The 27065-nt window shown below is 45.8% G+C and overlaps 1 protein-coding gene across 1 annotated transcript in view; it reads right to left on the bottom strand.

The window, feature by feature from the left end:
* Positions 1–235: 235 nt before the first annotated feature.
* TLN2 (talin 2) overlaps positions 236–27065 on the bottom strand; it is a 294008-nt gene continuing 267178 nt past the window's right edge. The window contains exons 53-59 of the mRNA XM_011967667.1: positions 25287–25392; positions 24310–24434; positions 11205–11330; positions 9038–9100; positions 8764–8946; positions 5823–5948; positions 236–4390 (exon numbers count right to left, since the gene is read on the bottom strand). Coding sequence (XP_011823057.1) covers positions 4262–4390; positions 5823–5948; positions 8764–8946; positions 9038–9100; positions 11205–11330; positions 24310–24434; positions 25287–25392 — 858 coding nt within the window. The 3' untranslated portion in view covers positions 236–4261. The remainder of the gene's footprint in view (positions 4391–5822; positions 5949–8763; positions 8947–9037; positions 9101–11204; positions 11331–24309; positions 24435–25286; positions 25393–27065) is intronic.

Raw genomic sequence — 27065 nt, 5'->3', positions numbered from 1 at the left:
CCTGGAATTTCTCCAAGTTAACTCTTGTGTGAGCAAAGCTACATGAAATTCACTGGCACCCTGTGGCTTCGCGTCTGTCACTCACTCACACACACGTGCGCGCTCTCTCTCTCCTGACATAGCTCTGGTAACTGTGGAGCTAGTCCTCAAGGTGGAAATCTACTCTCACGATAAAGACGGTCTCCTCCCCCTTCTTGTCCACCTTCCTCCCGTTCCCATGAGTCCTCCACACAGGTTTGTTCCTTTAAAGGTTTATTTCTGGCAAATAAAAAAAATAACTTATGTGGTTAGATAAATTAATGTATGTGATTAGACAGGACACAGGGCAGAGCTGAACGTTCCTGTTTTCTTCTGGATCTTGAAGGCTGGTGAGAGGCAGCTGAATGAGACCCAGCCTCGTGTTTTGTGGGATGAAGAGATACAGACAAAGTGACTCAGGTACGTTGATGCTCCCTGGAGGGCTGGGAGGTGGGCTCAGAGGAAGAGGCCGAATCCAAACCTTTTTTATTGAGAAGAAATAGTTCTTCTTCGTAGCTTAAAAAGAAAAAACCGAAGCTCTGCACACAGTCATCCGTAATGACCATAAACATAACATACCAAGCACAGGCTCAGAAAGATGGAGCAACAGACTGAGGACATTTTCAACATGGTACTTGGGGATACCTTTGGGAAAGATGCCTTCCCCAGCAGAGGCCAGCACTGTGGAGAGAGAGGACCAGAGCCACTACTAGCACAGTTGTCACGGTCTTTTGCTTTCTGAACTCTGGGGAGCACTGCCTTTTAGCCTGAGGTGAACGTCTCCAAATTTCTTGGGTTTGGTAAGTCTCAGAGGCAGCCAGCCCCTCGGTCAACGGAGGGTACCTTTTCTCCAGGAATCTGAGAATGGAACATGCAGCTAGTCTCTGCTGGGGGTCTTAAGGCCAGAATCCCAGAAGCCTTTCCGGAGCCCAGAACCTGAAAGCTGGGAGAGAAGATTCTGGCGACTACCTGCCAGGGAGGAAACCAAGGCTCCTCAGGGAGCAGCCTGCGAGTTCCCCAGGAGCAGAGCCCATGGCTTGCTCACCACTTCTGACCTGTGTCTGGTTGCTTCATGAGGTGTTGCTGGCCTTGGCATCACTTTGGAGGTGGGGTTTACTCTCAGGCTATGGTGAATTTTGGTTATAATTTTTGATGAATTAGGAACAGGCTTTAGTTGCCTGTGAACGTACTGACTAAGACAGCCGGAAAGCAAGCAGGTGAGACCCAGGAGAAGCTCAAAGGGTTTTCCCTGATAAAAGCGTATGCCATGAGGCTGCAGACAGCTCACTTCTTAAGGCCCACGCACAGATTGCAGGCTGGGCAGCTTCCTCTGCAGCCGACCTGGAGGGACTGCGATGACCGACTGCAGGGCCAACCAGGAATTCAGGAACCTGCCTGCACAGACGGCCAGGGCCACAGCTGGCTGGACACCGGCAAAATTTAAACAAGGGCTGTTCATTTCACCAAACATGACCTTAGCTTCCCTATCTAAAGACTTCTGAAAGGCAGAACCAAGTAACGTCCAAATTTTCAAGTCACTGGGCAGTTCTGAAATCCACTTCAGTTCCCCTTTTGGCCATCAGGAACAGCAATTTCTGGCACAAAAAATCAGCCCAAGGATTCAAAAAGCCCTCAAGGAGCAGAAGGGCGTGAGAAGAAACACATCCACACACCTACTCCCTCTTCACAGAGACACATTTCTATGCTCCAGACCTGGGACCATTTTTACGCCGACACCACTCCCTTACTAGATGCTCTGGAAGTTCACACTCCCAAATGAACTCATGCCTGTGTTATTGATTTTCCTTTGAAGAACCAGAAGGCCCCCTCAGTGCCAACTGAGGACACTGCGGTAATGCTTATTAAATAACACCCAGACAAGGCATGGCCCTTCAACCATCTTATGAACTGAGAAACCACCACGCCGGCCACGAGGCCATTCACATACACATAAGCAGGGTGGATGAGGAAAGGACAGATGAGAAACTGGGACCACACCAGGTGATAACTGAGAACCAAACTCCCCAAAGCTCCCAGCACTGGACGACTCCAGAAAGGTGAGTATTTATACAGCTCCTACAAAAATAAACTTTCTTCGACGCCTGTTCTTTAGAGTTGTAAAGGACAGGCCTTTGCATTTGGTTTGTCTCTGGAGGTTTTTCTGGTATCAAATGCAGTAAAGGTTTTAAACGACTCTGAGGCAGGGTGGGAGAACTCACCGCCTGCCCCTGCCTCGGTCCTGGGGTTCCAGGATGTGACGGGGGACAGGCAGAAGAGGGCAGCTGCCCTGGGCAGAGCATAGAAGAGCAGAGGGTGGGGTGGGGTGGGCTGGGCCACAGAGGGGCTCCCCAGAGCCCTGTTACAGGAGGCCATTAACACATGGTGACTCTGAGCATTGGGGTCTGACTTCTGAGGGTCTCTGGAAGCACGTGTGCCCCTCCTCTCAGTGTCCAGCCAGGGCAGGCATAAGGTGTTGGATCAGCTCCACTTAAAGAGGGTGAGCCAAGGGTGTGCCAGCTTTTCCCCAAGAGGCTAGGGCTCTAGCAGCTCCCCTCCTCTTCAGAACTGGTACCCACACAGTCAGTGTCCTACACACTCTCTCACTCGCTTTTCCTTTACAGTGTCTTTTCTCTAACTTCACTGGTCTGAAAAAAAAATTCTAATACGTGCAAGCACTTACAAGTAACTTACGGGAAGCTGTCAGAAGTTTATATATTTTAAAACCATGACATGGGCTAGAATCTGGTGAAACAAGATCATCAGGCAAGGTCGAAAGGTGACATCTTTGAAGGACCAAAGCACCCACTTTCCCCCGTCGGTGGAACTTTGAAACTATAGTGTGGATGGAGTCTGAGACACGACAGCACACCAGAAAGAGGCAGAGGGTGAGTGCCTTTAACTGTTACCAGTTTTGTAAATCATGTACTTCCGTTAACTTTTACCTCCCCCACTGTGAATTCTTTCAGACACTCTTGCTCCCTGGCATTAGACTCTGTCAAGCCATTCATCTTCCATGCACTGCCTTGGCTAAAGGCGCAGATTAAGGATAAATTCAAGGTCTTCTGGTGCCCTTCCCATGGGAGGGCTCTGAAAAGAAAAGGGGAAAGAAAAGAGGGGAAAAATACAAAATTGTGGACGTGTGACATCCAGAAAATGAACTCTGAAAAAATCTTATGTCTTCACTTCTGTGATAATAAGTAAAACGATCTTGTTAAAGGTTCACATTGATTTTAGGATGCATTTAGATTTTCTAGATATCAAGACAGAAAAAAAGGCGTCTTGGGTTGGAGGGCAGGTGATAGGTTTGTAAGCAGATGCTTTCCAATCCGGGCTTGTGACCATTCTGAAGGCATAGAAACCAGCGTGGGACCTAAAGATGACTCACTGAGGAAGCTCTTTATGCCAGCAGAATCCCCACCCTGGACACTCAGGAGACGAGCGTTCCACTGACTGTCAAATGGGAGCCGTGGGTTTGTGTGGATGAGTCTGTATGAACTGAAACAGCCTCTGCAGAGGAAGGAGCCCACAGATTTTATTATAGCCCCTGCTCACCAAGCCCGGACGGCCTCCCACAACTCTGCCCTTTGGACTATGGAGGGAAAAAATAATTGTTCAGTTTTCTGAGCCACAAAATACAAGATGGGTCTAGGTTGTACAAGGAGCTTACACACGGAGGCAAGAAAGCGTGCAAACAGGAGCGGGAATTTTTCACCCCCTGGGTGAGCCAGTGCTCAAGACATGGAAGGAGGACCTCAGTCACCCTCCCGGAGTCCACACGGGTTTGTTTCTGGCTTTTATGAACCATGTCCAACTCCAGCTTCCGTCTTCTCCTGAGAGGAAGAAGAATATTCTATGACATCAATATTTTTTCCCCATTACGGTATCACAAAGAGGTCCAGGAGCAGGCCTAAGAGAAGGACCAACAAAAGCAAACGTGTCTGAGAACGACATAATACTGACTTTTCTTTGTTGGTAACAGTCCACGAAACGTGCACCCCTCTCTCCTGAGACACAGTGAGGCAGGAGGGGAGGCGGCAGAGGAGCTGTGGGTAGGACACTGTACCGTGTGACATCACGATCATGCAGCCGGTGCCGACGGGACAGAGATGTGAGAACAAGCACGCAGGGCTCCAGGCTCACCCCGGGGGAGGTGGGCAGTTTCCAGGTAAGTGCCCAGCCTCTCAGGAACACTGTCCAGTTCAGCCAGGGCCATCCCTTGGGACTCGCCATCTGGGCGCGCACCTTAGCCCTCATCTTCCCTCAGCTCGGTGGGTAAAAACTTATACTGCTGCTGGCGGATCTGGGCCAGTTTTTTCCTTGCTTCTTCCAGTTCTCGCTCTTTCTTTAGCATTTCTTCCTGGGCAGCGATGATCTAGAAAGAAAGCAACAAGCTGGATGGACCTAACGCTTTCTAGAAAACCCTCCCCACACCCCACTGCTCATGTGAGCTCCACGGCTCCCGTGACCATGGGGCACTGCAGCACATCAGGAACAGTCTTGGCTCTGGAGACCAGCCTCTGTCACTGTTTGGGGTTTGAGACTAACGACCCAGCCGAGCCATGAAAACATGCTGGGTCTGCCCGGTGATTTAACAGCAAACATCTACTACAGCCTTCCTATGTACCAGGCTCTGGTGCAAATACTCTTCACTGAAGTGGCTGCTCTGTGAAGAACGCCCAGTTGAAAGTCTTGTTTTTCCAAGAAGAAATCTGAAGCTGAGCGATGTAGGTCCACTTGTCTGGAGTCACCCAGCTAGTGGAGGAAGACCTGGTCCAGGTATGGGCAAAGCTAAAGCGGAACCCTGAACCACCAGATGGCCCTCAAATGCTTATTTCATGCTTTTAAGGTGTGATCTGAGGAAGATTTGCTAATAGCTATTGTGTGAAAAGGGAAAGTTGTGTTCAAAAAAGCAAAGTCAGTTCCTTTCCTGGCTTTCCAGAGCCTTTCCTAGGCTAATGACTATCATTACCAGGGCGGGGTTATTGAATGCAGTATTCTCCAGCCTTATTTGGTCAGAGCCCCTTTGCTGTGAAACTTCTCATGAGAAACACATTCTGGTAAAAACACATGCAGTGCATAGCCAAACACAGGGCGTGCTTCAGGAAGAGCTAAGGCAGGCATGGGGCTTGAGTAACTTCAGTGCTCCTGGTGTGGACAAATAAAACAGTCCCCTAAAATGGATTTACGAGATGGACACACATCAAAAAGTGCAAGCCTGACTTCCTAGAGCTTTCTCCTCACTCCCATGCATGAAAATGTCATCCTGCCTAAGTCAGAATCCCAACTGCTCTTGTAACAGTTCTGGGAGAGAGAAAGCATGCTCTCTCTGCAGAGCCCAATGTCTGGAGCGGGCAGTAGCTCCAAATGTATTTTATTTAAATAATATTGCTGTCCTCCATTTTTGTTCTTCTTCTTTTCTACAATAGAATCCTTGATTTTTATCTAGGCAAATGCTACTCAAAAAAGAATACGACATTGCCCAGCCTCCTGTGCAGGGAACTGACCAACATATATGAGAGGAAGTAATGCCTGCAGCTTAGGGTCATGGCCTCCCCTCCTTGCCGGATGGAAAGCTGAGGGGGCTACTGAGCCAAATGGACCACATGGCCAAAGGTAACATCTCAGGGATGGTGAAATAGCAAGGCAGACGGACCTGGCTCCCAGACACGAAGGAAACACCACACCATCTCTGGTACATGAGGAAGAAATAAACTTTCATCTTGAAGTCACTGTTCTTTTGTCTCTCTGTTATAACCTGACACCTACCTCGGGAAGTAAACACTATTCTTGATTTAATTACAAACCTGAGCAATGCCCCCCACAAACTTGGTTTTCACTACAACATCGTCATCATCAGCTTTGCCAAATGCTGCCTTCTGGGCTGCACGGACAAGATTGTCTGAGGCTCTTTTCACAGCATTTCCTGCCGCCTGGAGAGTGAACAAAACATACATGATATCATTAGAAACAGCCATTTGGGCCCGGCAAGAATAGACATGAAGGTACAGTTTGTGAGACTGTGAGTCAACTGATTATCCAGTTACAACACGAAGTTCTCCAGCCAGCGAGTACCCATCTGTCTGTCCATCCATCCATGGAGTCTACCAACACTGGAACCTCCCTGGTCACTCACAGATGAATGAGACAAAGTGCCTGGCCCTCAAGGAACACTCATTTTTGAGGGGAATTATAATTATGTAAATGTTTAATAAATGATTCCAGCAACGTGATACGTGTGTTAACAGAGGCAAGCCTGAGTTCTGCCTCCTTGGTCTGGAAAACCACTCCCCTGCCTCCATCTGATTTAGCACATACTTGAGGACTTGGCACAGACATCACTTTCGCCTGGCTCCCTTAGCTCTACCCACACCCTCTCCCTGTGTGTGCCTGGAGTGTGCTGTGCCGGCATCACTGCAGCCTTTACCATGCTTGTGGCTGGCTGTCCCCTCCTGGACAGTCAGCAACTTGAAGGCAGGGACGGTGGCTGGAATCCCTGCATCCCCAGCAGCGGCACTGTGGCTGTCCACAGTTGGTGCTCACTGAAGGCTTTGAGGGAATGAAGGGCTACCCTCGTGTGGAAGGGCTGGGAGCCTCACAGTAACTATGGCCTTGTGCACGTACTTTTAGGGTCTCAGCTGGGCTTTGCACCACAGGCTCTTAAGATGGAGCAATTGCTAGAGACAGGTAAAGAAGAGCTTTTCAGTCTTCCTTAGGTCTTCCTTAAGGGCTGTTGCCTGTATTGGCTTATTTTTAATGCTCATGAAGCATGTCCCCAGGGACATGCCAGCTGAGGTTTGGAGTTTTCTTCTAAAAGTGGTTAAGGCTTCATTAAACCTCTCGTATTTCTTGTCCAGCGCCCCCTCAGGGTTGAAGGTTTGTGCTTGAGGGTTTGCCATCAGAAAGCTGAGAGTTCTTCTCATTCAAAGTTAACTGCCCAGCCTGGTCTGTGAACTCAAGTGCCAATGCAAACTATGAGGGCTTGCACAGGATGGGAAGGGAACCAATTAATATTTGACAAGTAATCACCATGTGCGTATTCGCCAGAGGGTTTATCAGGTCAGAAATCTTTAGCCTGCTTTTCTGATGTGAAACCGAGGTTAAGAAACCTAAGATTTGGTAGCTAGCAAGTTCTACATCTGGGATCTGCACCTAGGTCCATCTAGCCCCAGGGAACTCCTGAGTCATTTATAAGGGGCTCAAACACAACACTGCAGCATCCAGTTAAATCGGTAATGATGGGAACAAGAGTGATGCTGCATTCGATCTGTGTAAATCCTTAGGACCTAAAAAAGCACTGTCATATCCATTCTCCTATTTGACCCTCATAAGAGTCAGTGTGGATGGCTCTATCCCCATTTTACAGATGAAGCCCCTGAAAAGTTTTCAGTGATTTACATAAGATTACGCACCTAAAAAATGGCAGAAGCAGGACTTGAACCAGGTCTCTTAACTCAGGATGTTTTCCTCACAAGTGTGCCCCAGACCCAGAAATCACATATTCACAAACACACAGCTCCTCAATTTTTCCCTGGGTTTATCCCAGGTATCAAATAAAGGTGAGGGAGGTGGGTCAGAGAGGGACTCAAGAGTCCCAAACAACAGAAATGCACTTTAGGCCTTTTACAGTAAAACAAGAGTTCTGAGCTTTGGTAGAACTATTCAAACATTTCTGCCATTTATGATTTGCTTCATGACTGATGTAAACATACTTTTGGCAATACAGACGATCTGCATTTTAACACTTATAATAAAAAGACTTGAAAATTGGAAACAAAATGTCCAAAGTATAGAGAAATTCTGGCGTAATCAGTTGATGCAATATCATGCAATCATTAAAAATGGAACTCATGAAGAATGGGCCAGCTAGCTTTGCATAGAGAAGTTAATGAAGCCTTATCTTCAAGGAAAAAATACATATGATAAAATGTTAAGTGAAAAGAAAGCAGAATGTATCTTGCCATGATTACAACTGGACAATATTTTATATGTAGTTAAAAATGAACAGAAAACAATGATAACGTTTGATATATGAAGATGTTGGGGGCCGTGTGATTTTCTTTCATTTAAGCATTTCTTTTATTGTGTTTAAAATATTTTTACAATTCAAGCAATCAGGAAAATGTATCTGCTTTGGGAAGGACTTGATTGTTACCTTCCTAACATGTTCTCTGGGCTCTGGGAAGCAGCCACAGTCTCATATAATCTCAGTTCCTTTACTCCCTTCTGTAGCAGACATTGGCTGAAGGCCTCCTCTGAAGCAGGCACCGAGTTAGTAACATGTGAGAGGCACAGATAAAGGTGTGGTATCTGCATCTAAGAGGCTCACAACCTGCTCACGGACAGACCTGCAGTGGTAACATGTGATGGGAACCTGAGTGGTCTGCCTAGGGGCTCTCAAACAACAGAGGAGGGATAAGCTGCCCAGACACTGGGAGTCAGGGAGGGCTTCCCAGAACAGAGGACTCTGAAGATGAGTCACAAAGGACAAGTAGGGGTCTGCTGGGTTGGGCTGGTGAGGAGCAGGGCCCCAGGGCATGAGACCAGAAGGCACACGCGGAGAATGGCAGCTTGGCGGGGCAACAGTGGAGGATGCATGGACGCACGCAGTAGATGAGGCTGCAACGTGGACAGAGCTGGCTGATGGAAGGCCTGGTGGGGCATGCCAAGGAAGTGAGGCTTGTTCCCTTTGGTGACACTTACCCGCTCCAACAGGAGTATTTTCCCACCAGCATCAGTGACCATTACCTGTAGCCGCCTCATGGCCTCTGAATCCTGGTCGGCCTTCACCTTGCAGGCCACCAGCAGCTGAGCCGTGGAAGCGGCGACCTGCTTGGCAGATGAGATGAGCTTCTCCTCACTGGCGTGTCCCTGAACAGAGGCATTGGCCGCCTCACAGAGACTGCTGGTCGCAGCCGCCACCATCCGGGCCTGGGGACAGTCAACAGAGAAGTGACCCAAGGCCCAAACCTCCCTCAGAGGACCCAAAAAGCAAACTGGGAGGAAGGAGAAGGCAACTCACAGCAGAAATCAGCCCCTGTGACCACTGTCCGTCGTCTGCAGCATTGGCAGGGATGGAGCCCACCTAGAGAGGAGAGTCGAGAAATTGGCCATGAGGGCAGGCAGCCCCAGTGGTCGCAGCCCCTCGTCCCCACACCTTGCTCAGGAACCAGACGTGCACCCCACTTGGTGCCTCCTGCCAACAGCACAGGCCTAAGAAGGGAGCAACCTTTCTCATGTGGGACGCAGGCCATGCCAAGATTGCATAGCACATCCCGGCAAGTTTCGCCACCAAGAGGAAATGGGAAATGCTAAGAATGGCTCCATTTAGCTGCCAGGTACTGCATTTCTGGGAAACGTCTCAGGAATGATGGCCTGGGGCTGTCTTTCTACACTTACTCCTCTGCCGAGCTTTCTCCATTTCAAATGCGGGAGCCACTAGGCCTCCTTTTTTCATCGTCTAAGGGAAATTTAAATCTCTCCCAATCACTGACCCTGAAAACCACACTGTGTTTCTGGCAGATGATGTTAAAAAAGTGTGGTGTACCTCCCTCTGGTACAATTGAGTGCAGACCCTGGTCTTAAGGAAATACCATTTTCTCAGGGGTGGGAGAGAAATAAGAGGCTGGAAGAAATACGGATCCCTGTTTCTATTTAGAAATCACAGCAGCAAGTAGAGCATTTTCTGTCCACAGCTAGAGAGAGAAGCGACAGTAGGAAATACGTTCAAGCTTGTGGGATGTGCCTGATGAGGTAAGAGATGAGTATCTCAATTTGAATATGAAATTGGGGGTGTGTAAACAATGACAGGGTCATATCAGGGCTTGCTGAATGTCAGGTAAAACTCCAAGGTCCTGCCTATAATCCTATAGTTCACCCAAGTCTGGCTGAACCTCCGTCACCAACTTTTTAAATGCTTGAACACAAGTTCCTTGGAGAGCAGTTAGGGACTCTGCCATATCCAAGTTGGATTCTCTAGTATCTAAGCAACGTGTTGGACACATAGCCCTTTATGAATGTTGAAATAACCAGGATTTTTTTTTTGACATAGGATGTTCTGTCTAATGACACATTTGTGGTCTTTACATGTTGACCAGCCAACAAGAACTTGCTGAGTACAGGAAGGACAAGGTTGGCAGAATGCTGGCTCTACAGGGGATCAATAGGAAGGATGGAGAGAACAGCTTATGTGCCAGGTGGGGAGACAGACATGGACCAATACTGAATAACATACAACACAATGGTTTAGAAAGAGAATTCAAGGTATGTAGACTGGACTAAGCTGTGGCTGAGCTCACAAAAGACTTCCTGGAAGAAGATGCACGGCCTATGGTCAGGCACAACCTTCCTGTCTGTACTGTGAGTTCTCGAGTCAAGACACAACTTGCCTCCACCTATCTGTACGCTGACAGCAAAGGCCTTTTAATATCAAACAGAAATGAATGACAATGATGGTGACCACATTTTCCAAACCCACGACTGGTCAGGTTTCTGTGGGGCCTCTCCATTTGAGAGGCTCTCTGAAAGCCAGTGTGGATAGGATGGTTCCATGTGTATGTAAATCACAAGACACATGGAATATGTTAAATCAGAAGACTGTTCCATATCCAGAATTACTAATGTACTAATAACCCTTTGAATCCTCGAAAAACAACTATACTTTTATGCTAAAGTAGATCAAATGGGTGACTAAAGATAAAGCTGAAGAAACTGCAGAATTAAAATCCGACTGGCCCTTTCACCAGCAGACTTAGGAAAGTGCTAACTGCAAAGTTGGCCAGTATTCAGCTCTCCAGTCCTGAAAACAAACGCAGCCCTTTGGAGCTGGAAAGTGGTATCATAAAAGCCGCCGACTGCGGTGCTTCTAGAGCGGCCCACCAGGAAAATATGACAGTTTACATCTTTACGTAGCCTAATGTACAGTGGGAATATAAATGTCTCATTCAGGCCCCAATCACTGCCTGGAATGGGATGCTTTCCTTAACAAGAAGCAGATGAGAGGCCCAGAAGCCAAACCTCTTACTCTGTTGGTCTGAATTCTGTAGTTTTCAGTCGGTCAGCACAGAGAGTGGCAATTCAGGGAGGGAAGGTATTGCATGTGTTTCCTTGGACAGGACAAAGGCTTGTAGCTCTTTTCCTGGGCCCTCAGAGGCATGAGTGTCCCCCATGTGGTCAGCAGCTTTACCCACCTTTCCTTGGGCCACCAGCTCCCTCTGGGCTGCTGAGGCCGATTTGACCAGGGCGCTTGTGGCAGCAGCAATGGATTTAGCAGCTTCCAAGATCTGTTCCTCAAAGTCCAGGGTCTCATCTGCTTGCTATAACCAAAAGAAAACAGCATCACATGCAATTCATATCCACAAAGCGCTCTTTCTTCCAAACTACTTACTGCCGGGTCACCTGGCTCTTCACCTGCCTATTGTTTTTTGTTGACAAACTACACCTGAAATGGGATGGTTCCTTAACAAGAAGCAGACTACAGGTCCCCTGTGCTAACTTCCAGGACTCTGCGTCAATTTGGTTAAGCCACCCTCAGGTCACACAGTGTTGAAGATGTGGCTGGTACCTTTCAGGCATTAAGAGACAATGGCCAGACACAGCAATACTTTTCTTTGTATGTGTGGTACAATATATATAACACAAAATTTACCCTTTCACTTAACGTTAAGTATTAATACACTGACATTGTTGTACAACAGCAACACCAGGATGGAAAGGTCAGGATGCCTCTCCACCTGCAGCCCCTTCCCCCTGACTCCAAAAGGAAAAAGCTGTTAGCGTGACATCCCATAGAAATTTGAAATCGGGAAATTCAAAGACAGACTCATTTTCTGGAACAGAATCTTTAAAGATACACATTCACTGTGAATAAAATGCACTCAAATGGTTTTAGCAACATCAATAACCAAAACCAAAACAATAAAATCAAAACAGTGTATCATAGCACTCACTCTCTTCCAGAGCCTAAGCCTCAAAAATGGACTTTAAAAACAAAAAAGGAAACATGGGTATCAGTGCTCAAAAGTCGTCTTTTTCCTGGGTAAAAATTAAAGCCAAACAGCACTGGCATTTCCGTGGCTGGCATTTCTGTGGCTGAGACAGTTATAGACCAAGCACAGATTGCCCAGTGGTGAAAAAGAAACCAGGGCAACACGACATCAAGGTGGAGCTTGTTCTGTCCCCTGGACACCCGAGTCACGGGCTCCACCTTGGGGAGAACATTGGACACTATTGTGTAGGTGTTATCAGACCGTTAGGGCTCTGGTCTAAATTCACCACCATCTCCTTTGCTGCTAAAACAACTCAGGAAGTTGAAGAGAAGCTTTGGAGAAGTGGGACAAGTATAAAGACTGTGGTCCCAGGCTGCATGGGTTGGAGCACCACAGTTTTGTGGGGGGCGGGGGGTGGGGCGGTCAGATTAGACCTGTGTGGTAACATTCCATGACTCAAGGTCAATTTGGTTAAGCTGCCCTCAGGTCACACAGTGTTGAAGATGTGGCTGGTACCTTTCAGGCATTGAGAGATGATGGCCAGGACTAGTAATATTCTCTTTGTATGTGTGGTAAAATATATGTAACACAAAACTTACCCTTTTATTCAATTTTAAGTGTACAATTCAGTGGCATTACAGACATTCACACTTTGTGCCAACAGTAATACATTTTTAAGAGTGCCTACTGTGTACCAAGTATTTTGTTAGGCACTTCTACATACAATGACTTCTCACCAAAAAAAAAAAAAAAAAAAAAAATCTTATATTGGAATTATCTTTTTTTTTTGTTTTGAGACGGAGTCTCGCTTTGTCGCCCAGGCTGGAGTGCAGTGGCACGATCTCGGCTCACTGCAAGCTCTGCCTCCCGGGTTCACGCCATTCTCCTGCCTCAGCCTCCAAGTAGCTGGGACTACAGGCGCGCACCACCACGCCTGGCTAATTTTTTGTATTTTTAGTAGAGACGGGGTTTCACCGTGTTAGCCAGGATGGTCTCGATCTCCTGACCTCGTGATCCGCCCGCCTCGGCCTCCCAAAGTGCTGGGATTACAGGCGTGAGCCACCGCGCCCGGCTGGAATTATCTTTATCCTTATTTTTACAGTGAGAAAACCCAGGCTCAGGAAGGTAGATTATTGGGCCAAGGTGATGTGGCAGCATGAAGAATCTAAACCAGAATCAAACCTAAATCTGACTCCAAAATAAGGCACTGTAACTAGCCGAAGCCACTTCTTAGGGTATCCGTGAGGAATGGTTTGTGCCAGAGGTTCAAAGTCAGCTTGCTAACGCTCCCGTGTGAAACATCAGACAGGAGGGATACAATTCTTCTCCAGTTCTCCATTCTTAATGCCATATCTTGAACCATGAAAGGTGCTAATCCTTTTTCTTTTGCACTTCTAGTGGATCTGAATGATGGCGGCATTTCAGAAGTTCTGAGACAGAACTTGTGCACTGTTTCTTAATGCTGATCAAGTCTTGCTCTAAGAGTATTTAGGACAGAAATGAATTTAGTTCTACTGGACTCATTTTGGATTGGTGGAGTATAGAATTTGGTGACTGAAATACAGAAATGATCCGCTGTAAGACACTCGCATAAAAGGAACTCTTGTGTAGTCCACAAATAAATTACAGTAGGCTCTAATTTATACATATTAAATATATAAATAATATATATTTAAAATGTATATTTTAATCTTGAGATTAAGAGCTTTTCTGGAAATTCATTCTGCCAAAGAATGTCAGGCACATAACAGATTAAAGCACTAGGGAAATCACAGAATTTTTGACCCCAGACTCCTCATCTCATTTTGCTGATGAGGAAACAGAGGCTCGTGGGAGCTCTTCATGGCGGCTCCTGAAGTCTCCCATGCTCTTGTCGCAGGTGGCCTCAACTACACTATGGGTTCCAAGCCCGAGTCCACTTTACAGTGTGGAATACTCTGTCAGATTTTCGGTTTCCCAAATTTTAAGATTTTAAAAAATGCAATTTCCTTAAAATTAAGCACTAAGTCTTTAGCAGGGGTAGATCTGATAAGATAATCTCATCGCAAGGGATTTTTAAGAGCCTCTCCCACATCTTCCGCTGCCTGGGAGGTTTTTTTTTAAAAAAATACATGCTTGTAATATTCAACTTGGAAATATTTTTGACACCCACAGATTTTTCTGGTGATGGCAACTATTGTAATGCTCTTTGATGAGTTTTTATTTTTCTTTCCGTAACATCACTATGCTTTAAAACAGACACGGCAGAAGGCCTTATCTCTGGGAGACATTTGCTCTGATTAGAAAGTATTAGAGATTCTCCCTAGAAAGGCTGACTGAGATGGCACAGGGATGGAGGGCTAATGTTAGATGCTACAGTTTGGGCAGAGTATCCTGATGAGACCTGCCTTCTGACTGCTGGTCCCTATTTTCCTGTATGCCAGGTTTATGACTAAGATGCACTGCCCACCCTATCTCTACTGCTGAAATCAGACACCAATACTTAATGTGTCCTCATACCATACAACTTCTAGCCTTAGAGAAAATGGGATCTCCCCAAGCCAAGGAGACGTGGTCAAAAACCCAGGTGCCCCATCAGTTCCAGCTCCCACCAGCATGCAGAATGGAATAAGGGAGAAGGTAGGAAGGACACACACTTAACCACATCACAAGGAGAGAAACAGAATTCGCTTGGTCTTCAAAGGACTTTCCTAGATAAAAGAATCCCAGTGAAAATGCAGAATTTGTTAATGGAACAGTCCCCACTGCAGCTGAGAGACTGGGAGACTAAGAGGAGCACCGTGGTGCACAGTGACTCTGGCGAAGAATGTGGAGGCTGGGCCCCTCTCACGGAGCTCTCATTCCCACCTCTTCACCAGAGAGGCTCAGTTCATTGGCGTCTTAAGGTCCTCTGTAGCTGAGACGTTACTGACCTGACCAGGGTCCGTCAGATCTGCCCCTCTGGTTTACAAGAGGGGACAATGGAATCCTCACTTCTGGCTTTTTCATTCTTTCAGCAATTGGATCATGTAAAGACCCACTAAAATCTTTTAAACATTATGACTACTCCTGTGCATGTGGCTATTTATATTTCTTTAGAACTACTGGCATCAAGCTAAAGCAAGGAACTTCAGAAAATAGTTTCGTTAAACAGGATAATAGTTTCATTAAACCAGGATAGTCTTTAGCCACAAAAAAGAATGAGATCCTGCCATTTGCAACCACATGGCTAGAACTGGAGATCCTTATGTTAAGTGAAATAAGCCAGGCACAGAAAGACACACATTGCATGTTCCCACTTATTTGTGGGATCTAAAAATCAAAACAATTGAACTCATGGACATAGAAGGATGGTTCTCAGAGGCTGGGAAGGGTAGCGAGGGGCTAGGAGGTAGGGATGGTTCATGAGCACAAAAAAATAGAATAAGACCTACTATGTGATAGCACAACAGGGTGACTATAGTCAATAACTTAATTGTACATTTTAAAGTAATTAGTGTAATTGGATTGTTTATAACACAAAGGATAAATGCTTGAGGGGATGGATACCCCATCCTCCATGATGTCCTTATTTCACATTGCATGCCTGATATAGCTTGGCTGTGTCCCCACCCAAATCTCATCTTGAATTGTAGCTCCCAGAATCCCCACGTGTCATGGGAGGGACCTGGTGGGAGATAACTGAATCATGGGGGCAGGTCTTTCCTGTGCTGTTCTTGTGATAGTGAATAAGTCTTATGCCACCATATGAGGCGTATCTTGCTTCCCCTTCACTTTCCATCATGATTGTGAGGCCTCCCCAGCCATGTGGAACTGTGAGTCCAGTAAACCTTTTCTTTATCACCCAGTCCTGGGTATGTCTATTTTAGTGGTGTGAGAACAAGCTAATGCCTGTATCAACACATCTCATGTATCCCATAAATATATATACCTATTACGTACCCTCAAAAACCAAACAAATGGATAGCCCTCGCTGCAGAATCACCTGAGAATCTGGTGTAAAGATGCAGACGCTGTTTTGGTAGGTCTGAGGTGGGAGCCAGGACTCTCTATTTCTTACAGAGGTGGTTACACACTACTCTGTAGGAAATGCTGGCCTGGACTCAGGAAAACAAACACCAGTTAACTTAATCCTACCAGCCTGTGATCCCCTCCAGGGCAAGATTGTGTTTTATTCAACCTATGTTTCTCTAGCACAAAATCAGGCGGAGGAGCCCATGTGATGATCAACGTTTGCTGAATGAATATATCCATTCAAAATGAGTTTCCCAAGTTCCAGAGTTCAGCCAGAGCACAATGCACAAGGTTGGAGAAGGAGAAATATACAGAGTAAGCATCCATATCATTAGCATCCACTCCTGAGCCATGGTGGACAGATGCACACACAGCTATGAGCAGCTTCCTGCCCTGTTTAAGGCCGTGGGTTGTTAATTGTACACTCTACCTGCAACCCTCAACTAGAATTCACAGTTTGTGACATTTAGTCATACATGGACATACAAATATAAACACAGTGGCATTTTACCAAGAGGCACTCTTAACAAGACAGCACTGGGAAAAAGAGTGAACAGATGTACAAACTAAGCATCTACTCTGCCTAATGAAGGTGTTTGCTGCTGCCTCTGCATGCTGAATCTACTCCCTTGATACACTGTTCTTTTCCCCCTTCCCCTCCACTTGAAAAGGCTATTTGGCCAGATGCCCACCAGCTCTTAGCAATCGTCTTTCCTGGGCTGTCTGGCCAACTCTTGCAGAGGATAGATTTATCCCCACCTGGGCCTTTTGGTAGCTTCTAAAAACATCTGAGCACCCTGTAGTTGACCTCTTCCCTGCTCACCCTTTAAAAAGTCAGTGGCCTGCTGAGATCCCTCTTGGGAAAGGCTACATATTGGGTTGGCTCCCTTCCCGTTTCCCACTTGGGAGAGTATTTGAGACCCCTATATGTTTGCTCTGATGGGTTTGAAGTTTCAGGAGCTGTATGTCCCCTGGAAGAGGAAATGGTGGTGGTAGGGGAAGTGGTATGGCAAGCGGAGAAGGTAAAAGGAGGAGGGAAAAGGGACAGCCTTTCCTCATTTTTCCTTTTGGCGTTTGGCCTTTCATGGATTCTGAGAACATAGTCTTCAGACTAACTCATTCATCTTCTAAGCCTACTTTCCCCTCCTAACCTACCTGATGGGGTCATTACAAGTACATGATTAATATATGTAAAGCATGGCTGACTCATAGGAGATGCTCAAAAACCATTAGCAATTAATTTCATTATCAAAAATTGTTTTTTTCAGATTTGGGGCTAAATGAATCTGTTCCTCTGTCTAAACCCTGTTATGTACTCATAATTCTAACAAAAATTCTTCTTGCTATTTCTGATTACAGCCTAAATTAATTGTAAGTAAAACCCACAAATCAGTAAGCGTCAAGTAACAAACAGCACAGATGGGCGCCAGCTTCTCTCTCAGCACCCCACCAGGAGTGGGACAATCTGGGTGGTAGTCACTGCTTTGTACTCCGACCATGTGACTGTGGGGTCTTCGCTGCCCTTCTCCAGGTATCAGTTACTCAGTTTTCTGTTTGTCACTTAAGGAGCAACTCAACCTTCCTGGTCCTTTTGCCTAGACATGGACAGTTCCAAATTAAACTTCTCTTAGAAGGCGGTGACTAAAATAAGCAGGAACTCCTTTTTCTCTCCTGATCTCTCTTGGCCTCCTCCTCAATATCCCCCACTGCCCCTGCTCCTCGACATCCTTACCCACTTCCCCTGCTCACTGTCCCTGTCAGGTCCCGGGCAAGTGTTGGGCGGGGGAAGAGAATGTCCACCCATGGTCTTTTCCTTGGCCTATTTCTTTACGCCCTGTAACCCCCCAGAGGAGTTCCTTTCCCCAATGAACTTGAAGGTGAAGGAGCATAAGGCACCCACAGCAGATGGCCAAAGGCCTTGCCTTCCTCCCTGAAAACTTCCTTTGAGGGAATGCCTTGTTGAGAGCTAAAAACACAACGGTTGCCCTTCTCACAACTGGCTCCACAAACTGAAGAATCACCCCGGTGTCATCTTTCCAGCGGGGTCTCAGCCTTTGCTCTGCGTTACTCAAGAGTCTTGCAGAACGCCTGCTACTAAAAATAAGGTCATAGTGCATCAGAAACTTTTTAAAAATCCTCTTGGCTATATATTTTTCAAAGTGTGAACATTTTGCATTTAATTTAAATGTCCTTGAGGGAAAAAAGGAGGCCAAGGCCTAGAACTCCCACAATAGGAGTGAGGCATTTTCCTGCCAGTTGGAAGCCGGAGTGGAGCAGGCAGTCACATTTCTCTTTTTTTGGTTGCAAGTTTGACTGCTACTAGTTTGCTTCTGGTATTGAACTGAGAGGTGCCTTGAGGGAGGCCTTAGCCTGTATGCAAAGCCCCAAACTGTGCAAGGGTTAGTTAGATCAGCTTCTCTTCTGGAGGACCCATGGATGGGGTGGCTTCAGGACTGCCACCTTTACTAGTTCTAACAAAAGGTAAACCTCCCAGAACAACTGGAACTGCCAAGAGCCAGGCATGGACAGCTGGCCTTGTCTCAGGGAAAGCTCCGGAGAGACCTTAAACAGGCAAGATGGGTGACTGAGAAAGAAACTGCCGAATGGCTGTGCCTGTGCCTGGGGAGGGACCACACCCTCTGCACCCAAGGAATACGCACGAGTTCATGCACTGTCCATTGGAAAAGGTCCGCACTTGCCCGATTAGTATCTTGGGATTCGTTTTCCCACAGTATCCATTGCTTTATTTTTGTTTTCAAAATGAAAAGCAATGCCACTGGAATCATCTTTTCATCACTGTTTCTGTTTACGGGCCCTTGAATGTCAATATAGAAAGCACAGACAAAGATAACAGGGTTCTTCTCCCAAGACTTATCAGATAAACTCCCTACATCTTAAGCCCCCTTTATGTGTCTGTGAAGGGTCTGACAAGGGCCTACTGGTCCACCCTGGAGGGGAGTCTCCCATACTTTTCTTACTTATTTTTTTGAGACAGAGTCTCACTCTGTCACCCAGGCTGGAGTGCAGTGGCACGATCTCAGCTCACTGCAACCTCCTCCTCCCAGGTTCAAACATACTCAGTCCCAAGTAGCTGGGACTACAGGTGTGTGCTACCATGCCCGGCTTATTTATATTTTTTTGTATTTTTAGTAGAGACAGGGTTTCACCATGTTAGTCAGGCAGGTCTCGAACTCCTGACCTCAAATGATCCGCCCGACTCGACCTCCCAAAGTGCTGGGATTACAGGTGTGAGCCACCACGCCCGGCTCCATACTTGCTTTTCACACTTTGTATGCTCCTGGTCTGGAACCAATGAGTGCCACTCAAAGCCCATGTGCAGCCATATAGAAAATGCTGTATTTGTCCTTCTCCCTGAACAGTTGGTTCCTTTTTCCCTTCACCATATTTATCACTACAGAGAACATGCTGGTCAGTGACAAAGTCACCCAAAGAAACAAGAAAATCACATCAATTCAAACAAATGGGCTTCATCTGCAGGTCCTTTTGAAACCATGCTTTTCTTTGTTCGTAATAACTTGGTGTCTCTTTTCCATGGCCATTTGCCATTTCAGTCAAACAATGTAACTGGACTCAAAACCAAAACCAGTGTTCTCCAGCTGTGTGAAGGAGGGACTGACTGGAGCAGCATCTTGAAACCCGCCTGACAGAGCACCTGCTGACACACACAGATCGCTTCTCAATGGAGAAGGATTCCGGAGACAGGTTCCATTGTGTAGCTCCAGAAGCCAGGACTCCAACATCACAGGACCCTCTCCTGTGTCATCACCTCTCTGATGCTGCTGCTGGCAACCCTGTCACTATGCATTCACTTGTAAGCAATGTGGCAATGACTTCTAGACACAGTAAGGGGAAGCTTTCATGACTGACCTGTTTAAACCACTTGCTCACACCTTTTCTCCTCCACAACACTGAGCTATGAGCACAGTAGTTCTCTTCCCAGAAAGCAGTGCTCACAAAGTATTTTGTTTAGAGAACTCAGAATGAACTCACACACACTTCACAGGCTTTTCTATAAGGAAGAGGTCAAAACCAACCAAAGAAGGCTGTTATGTACCAGAAAATATGTTTTCTATATCATAATCCCAAACTTCCTGCCACAGTCAATTAGGCTATGAAATTACTTTCTGCCTGTTGGCTTATTCTAAATATTACCAAACTGCACTGACAAGTTAACCTATAACAGGAAATTCAAGAGTTCAGTCAACATTATATTACCTTCATGAGATACATTTAGTCCTATATCCAAGGTTTGTATAAAGCTCACTGACTCAGTATCCATGCAGCTGGTATAGCGGATTTGCTTTATACATCGTTACTGTGAGTGGAAAGGGAAGTTACAGAAAACTGATTTGTGCTCCTTGAATTTTTGCTGAAACCCTGACATGAACTTCTAAATTGAAGATCAGGATAAAAATGAACCAAAATGAAATATAAATCTAGATGTGTTTGAGGCTATAATCCTGACCTTTATTTTATGTCTCATAGACATGGGTTGGAACCGTTTTTTCCACTGAGCATACTGAATTCCTTAAGGATTCATCACTGCACAAAACTAAGCCACACAAAATACCCCAGGCTCTTATGAAACATCTATACTTATTATTTGTTTCTATAATAAGCAAATAATCTAGTAATACTGACACAGGTCTCAAATGCTACAAGAAGAAATAGAAGATAACATGAATTGTAATGAGTGCTCCGTCTTCTAAATCTACTTGTGATTTTAACGTGTTCTTTCCTGTTGCCTTATAAACTTTATTAGGAACCCCCGGAGACAGGGCAAGACACTGTAGGAATATGTTTGATATATAGTTGGATTAAATAACAACCTAATATATCAAACATATCACACAGAGGCCTGCAGAAAAGGCATCCAGGTTTGACTGAGCTCGAGACTAGGCACAGTATTGAAGGTTACGGCTGCAGGGGGTGGTCACTTTTGCAGCAACTCCGATACCTGTCTTTGGAGCACAGGTCTGCCTGCAGGTGTGGAAACGGCGCCATTAACAATACTGTCAGCACATGCACCAGCGCTCACTGACATTCTCAACTCCCCAGGTGAACAGCAGATTCAACAGTGCATGTCTGGGAGATTCCAGGCAAAAAGTGATGCTTAAGTTTTAAGAGCCTGAGGTGGAAATATACCAGAATCATCATCATAAACCATGAGCCTCTCCTTTAAAAACAGGCAATCTGAGAATGTGCTGAGCAGAGCATGTTTTGACAAAATTACTGTCCCTCCCCAAACTCTTCCTGAAAGCAGTGTGAACACATCCATATACAGAGGGCATGTGTGTGTATGAGGGTAGGGTTATAGGGATGTAATAAGCAATTATTTACTTACAGTACCCTGAGGATTTTTTTTTAACATTTTGGGAGAGAATGGAGAGAAGTGATTAACCTCAAAAGACTGGCTGATTTTGGTGCAGATTGTTGTTACTGTTTTTCAATTGAGGAAATAAACTCCTATATAAAGGCAATGAGGATATTTTATTTCATGCAAAAGTTATTGCAATGTGGATTGCCCTATTAGGCACAAAAACTATGGTTTGGGTTGAAGGTTTTCCAAAACAGTTTCATAGATAATGTCTGCCTCTGGTCATTAGGCAGAGAAAGACTTCAGACCATTGTAAAGCATTCTAGAAGTACCCACCACCCTTCCTAATATGATGAGAGTGACCTAAGGTAGGAACCCTCAAACAAAGGATTCACATCATCAGTTGTGGTAACCTTGACCTTGGCCAAAGGATTCCTTGGCCTTCCTATAAAAATCCTCAATGCAAACACAAAGGCTATATGATCCTGGAGTACTGTAGGGAGCCCTCACTGGCCCGCTTCAGCAGTCACCATTAATTTTTAAGGTGCGGTTATTTTTAAACCTTTGTTTTATAAAATGTTAAAACACAGACCCTTCCATCATCCCAATTCCATCTTCATTCTTGTACATTCCCTACTTATTTTTTTTTTTATCTGTGGGCTTTTAGAGTTGTAATCATAATGAGTATATAATTCTGCATCCTTTCTGTTATACCATGAGCATTTTCTTCATGCTACACAGTCCTAGCAACCATTATTTTTCATAGCTGCATAATATTCCTTCGAGGAGACACTTGGTCCACATCCAACTGCTCATTACTACAGACAAGGCTGCAAGGGACAACCCTCTCACAGGCACACAACTTTCTTCCCCTCTTGATTTCCTCCTCAGGAGAGATTCCCAGAGGTGGGATTAGTAGCTCAAAGGGCACACATAAAGTACAAATGGCCCTTGTGGGACTAGACCAGCCTTCTCTGACAATGGGGTACGGAAACGGACTGGTATGGACTGAAACTGCCACCCAGGGCCATACATAGCCCTCCCAACTGAGTGACGGTGCTCTGACCATGGCAAGGTAATTCGCCTGTTGGTGCTTCTGATTCTAATGGGACTTTTTGAAAGGATCAGATGAGTGACTCTCATAAAGTACCTAGAAGACTGCCTGGCACATGCTTGGCAATTGAACAATGTGAGCTTTCTGTTTTCAGGCATTTCCTGGGGAAAAAGGCCCAGACACATATTTTCAGTGACGATGGTGATAATAATGGTGATATAGTTACTATTTACTGAGTCTCACTGTACGTCAGGCAGTGTTCTTATGCCATCTTATTATTATAACCATAATCCTGTGGGGTAGGAACTTTAATAATTTTGTTTTCCCATCTGGAATCGTGAAGTGAAAGACCAGACAGGGGGAAACCAGGATTCAGGGACAGACAAGAGCTCAGAAGGACCCTGCGGAAGGACAAAGAGAAAGACATTGAGACAGGAGCTCTTAGAATATGGGGAAGTGTTAATGTTAAATTAGCACCAGGCTAATTCTCCAGGAGAACGAATGTGTCAACTGACATGGCTTCGGCATTAGTGGACAGAGCCCTCCCCAAGAAAGGCCACTCGTGATAAATCAGACAAGGAAATGGAAAAACATTATGCACCAAACCTCTAAATCTTAGTTAATGGTTGACTCTTAAGTTTAAAGTACACTTTTCATTCACGATTAACTTGACTGACAAAACACAAACAAAGGCATAACCAGAAAATGGAGTTGTCCCAACACCCACACTTGGCTCTTAAGTTTGCGAGAAAAACTCGGCAATATCAGGCAACCCAAGACTCTCAGGTAGAGGCTGGCAGAGAGAACCCTAGTAAACCCCAAAATCAGAAGCCCAAATCCTTAAGTTACATCTTGATGAGAAAACATTTATGTGCCTTTACCAAGTCCAGAGTGACTATTAGAAGGTTGGTTGTGAACACTCCAAAGTTTTAAGAATGTTCCCAAGCTGAACAGACTCAGTCTGTGTTTATTTCATACACTACACTGGCCCAGGCACTGCTTTTGAGTGGTCTGACCTGTTTCAGGGCCCAGACTCCATCCCTTGGTCTTACAAAAATAGGTAAATTTTTAGGTATACTTAAATTGGTGGAATCCAGCCCTTTTTCGAGGGGAAAAGCCAAATATTATTTCCTAATATATCTGGGTCCTTGGAAATAGGTGAGTTACAATGCACCACACCAGGGACTTACTTGAATAGGAAGAAAAAGGGGCCTCCTCTGGTTCTACCATTTTCCTGCTGAAGACAGCCATGGAAGGTGGGGTAGGAGGTATCAGCTTAACAGGGTGGGGGCTTTGCCCCTGCAGACAGCAGTAGCTCGTCATCCTTTTATTTAGAAAGCGTCCTTCCTCCTGCCTAATCTAAAAGTATCTCTTTCCTTTAAATGGCTATTTCTCTTCACATATCCTATAATCTTAAGTTTTAAACATTTATCTACATGACAAACAAAGGTGGAAAAAACATACCAGCTACCCATCACCTCCAGCATACACTGAAAAAGCCTGGAATGGGTGCACTTTTGAAGTTCTCATTGCCCTCTGATTCCCAGCAGTGCTATTTCTTTGTAAAAAGCAGAAGAGAAACCAGAAAATTGGAGGCTAACAATCTCCTCTCCAGTCACAGCAACTTCCGACAGAAAGCATCCAATACCTGCTTTAGATAATGGAACTAAATCAAGACTGCAAATGCCCCAATTCTTCCTTTGGACACACAGAGGTATTTTTCTGGGTGGTTAACTTAGACTCATGAGCCATTTTTCCCCCATACTCCAAAGCAGTGCTGGGCAGGTAGATCCGGTTTTCCGCTCGCTAATCTGACCATGAGGAAGGAGTCAAGCTCCCTGCAGCACTCCTCGCTCCACTTCACAGCCACCCACTGGAAGAACCCACTGACACCGGACAGCCAACCATAAATGAACACTTACTTTTGGTTTTGCTCTTGGCTTCAGTTGCTCTAACTTCTTAGCAGCAGCTTCGATGGATGCTGCAGCCCCCAGTAACTCTGTTTCTGCAATGACAGTTGGGTCTTCTGGATCCACCCACTCTGTTCCTAGAATCAGTCCAAAAGAAAGTGATTCTTGGTAGCTGCAGACCTCAGGGCACTGGCTTAATTACAAACAATATCTGGATTTGCATGCATGAAGGCTCCAGGAGCCTGACCTGCATTGTCCTAAGGAACCTTCCTTCGGTCTCTCATAAAGGCCATCTGGATGGGGGTGGGGATGCTAATCCTGGTTTTCTAAATCAGTTGTGTGTATGGCCCTACCACAGGGCAGTCACCAGGCAGCTTCAAAAATGATCTCATGGACCAAGGCTTGAGCCTTGCTTTGACTTTGAACTTAAAGCTCACGAATATAAGTAAGCATCCTCAGGAGACACTAGACTATGCTGTAGGTCACACAGGAATTTGCCATTCTCTTCTCCCTGGAACCCAGGAGGAATGACCCCTCACCTTAATTCAAAGTAAAGGAAATTGGTGAGAAGACCTTTCCCAGGTGAGTTGGCTGCTTCTATGTAAGCATAAAGGGTGTCCAAACAGTGCTGTCAGATAGCATCATTTTCAAAATATGAAGTATTATTTCAAGGAGAATAAATATCCTGATGAATGAAAATGCAGACAAAAAAGAAATGGGGAGGCTCCTAAGGGAAGTGAGTAGTTCTAGATGGAGGATACCATTTAAGTAGAAGCACTTAATACAAAGACTAGAGTGTTGCTTCAGGGAGGACGTTACTTTTTCAAGCTAACTCTAAACCCATTTGCTTGCAGAAAGTCCTCACTCTATTCCCGGCTGCGTTTGCCAGCTAAAGGCCCGTGCAGGCTGTGCTTTTCCTCTGCGCAGTCTGCTGTATTAGCACTGCCTGGAAGGGCTGCCCTCCGCCAAGACATGAGAATCCAGCCTACCTTTCATGGCTTCCGCCGCCTGGATGAGCTCCGTCACAGCACCGGCCACTCGCTTGGAGAAAGCGGCCAGCTGCTGCTTGAGTTCTGGGGTTGGTTTCTGAAGAATCTACAGGTGAAGAACAAGTCAGAGGCATGAGGGGGTTAGTAACCACTGAGACGAGAAAGCAGCACATTCCTCCTGGCGGACGTGGGGTCAGGCAGCCTGGTTTTAAGTTGCATCTCTGTCCCGAGCGACTTCAGAATCTTGTGGAAAACGCTTAAGACTCACTGGGTTTCAGTCTCCCCGTGTGAGAAATAAAACGTTGGGAACCAGTGGCGCCTCTAAGGTCCCCTCTGACATAGCTCCTAAAGATCATAAAGAAGACAAAGTCCTCACTTGTCTTTTATTTGGACCTTCATTTGTCCTTTATTTGTACATAAAACACACACATGCACCTGAAAATTACCCAAACTTTAAGAACATTCTGGCTGGGTACAGTGGCTCACACTTGTAATGCCAGCACTTTGGGAGGCCGAGGCGGGAGGATTGCTTGAACCCAGGAGTTCAAGACCAGCCTGGTCAACATAGCAAGACCTCATCTCTGAAACAAAAATTAAAAATTGGCTGGGCACGGTGGCACACACCCGTAGTCCCAACTACTCAGGAGGCTGAGGTGGGAGGATCTCTTGAGCCCAGGACATCAAGGCTGCAGTTAGCAGTGGCTGCGTCACTGCACTCCAGCCTGGGCCACAGAGAGAGATTCGGTCTCTTAAAAAAATAAATAAATAAATTTAAAAAAACATACTGAGTAAAGGCAAAAGCCCCAGGCTAGGGGCCAATCGGTACTTGTGACAAAATAAAGGACCAGAGGAAAGGTGCCACTCAAGTCCTAGAGACAAAATCCTTAAGTGAGCAACAACGCACTGATCAGGAGGATGATTCTTGAGGAAACAATCCATTTCCAGAGTTCTGACTGCAAGCTCTCCTGGGAGAGGCCCTGAGGATTTGCCCTCTTTTGAATTAGTTCAAAGGTTTTTAAAACTTGTCTTTTGCTTTCTGTTTTTTATGGATTTAAAAAAAGGTCCTGGGAATCCTAAACACCTTTAAGACATCCCCAGCTGATTTCTTCTCAAACTCATCCATGAATGGAACTATGACACAGGATGACAGCTCTTCCCCATCTCCCACCAGGGATCTAAACTCCGGTGCACACCATCCTATCCCTTCCTCATGTTGAAATTCTTCTTCCACTGCTCTTTTCTGTTATCTCTTTCTCATGTTTCCCAAAGGTGATCTTCAGATTTAGAAAGGTTCAGATGGTCGGGAGAGAAGTATAACTGCTGTCTATCTCTGCACAATTTTGGAGCCTCTGAGTAGGGGACAAAACATCAGCTTTGGAAATGAACAAACTTGTGTTCAAACCTGGCTTCATACGTTACTGGTTTTAAACCTGTTTTCTCATCTGTAAAGCTGGGATAATGCCTGTCTCAGGGCTGGCATAAAAACCAAATGGAGGCCGGGCATGGTGGCTCATGCCTGTAATCCCAGTACTTTGGGAAGCTGAGGTGGGTGATCATCTGAGGTCAGGAGTTCGAGACCAGCCTGGCCAACATGGTGAAACTCCGTCTCTACTAAAAATATAAAAATTAGCTGGGTGTGGTGGCGGATGCCTGTAATCCCAGCTCTTCAGGAGGTTGAGGCAGGAGAACGGCTTGAACCCAGGAGACAGAGGTTGCAGTGAGCCGAGATTGCACCATTGCACTCCAGCCTGGACGGCAGAGTGAGACTCCATCTCAAAA

Source organism: Mandrillus leucophaeus, unplaced genomic scaffold (genome assembly GCF_000951045.1).
Source record: "Mandrillus leucophaeus isolate KB7577 unplaced genomic scaffold, Mleu.le_1.0 Scaffold12, whole genome shotgun sequence".
Taxonomy (NCBI): domain Eukaryota; kingdom Metazoa; phylum Chordata; class Mammalia; order Primates; family Cercopithecidae; genus Mandrillus; species Mandrillus leucophaeus.
This window is presented reverse-complemented; position numbering and strand designations above follow the sequence as displayed.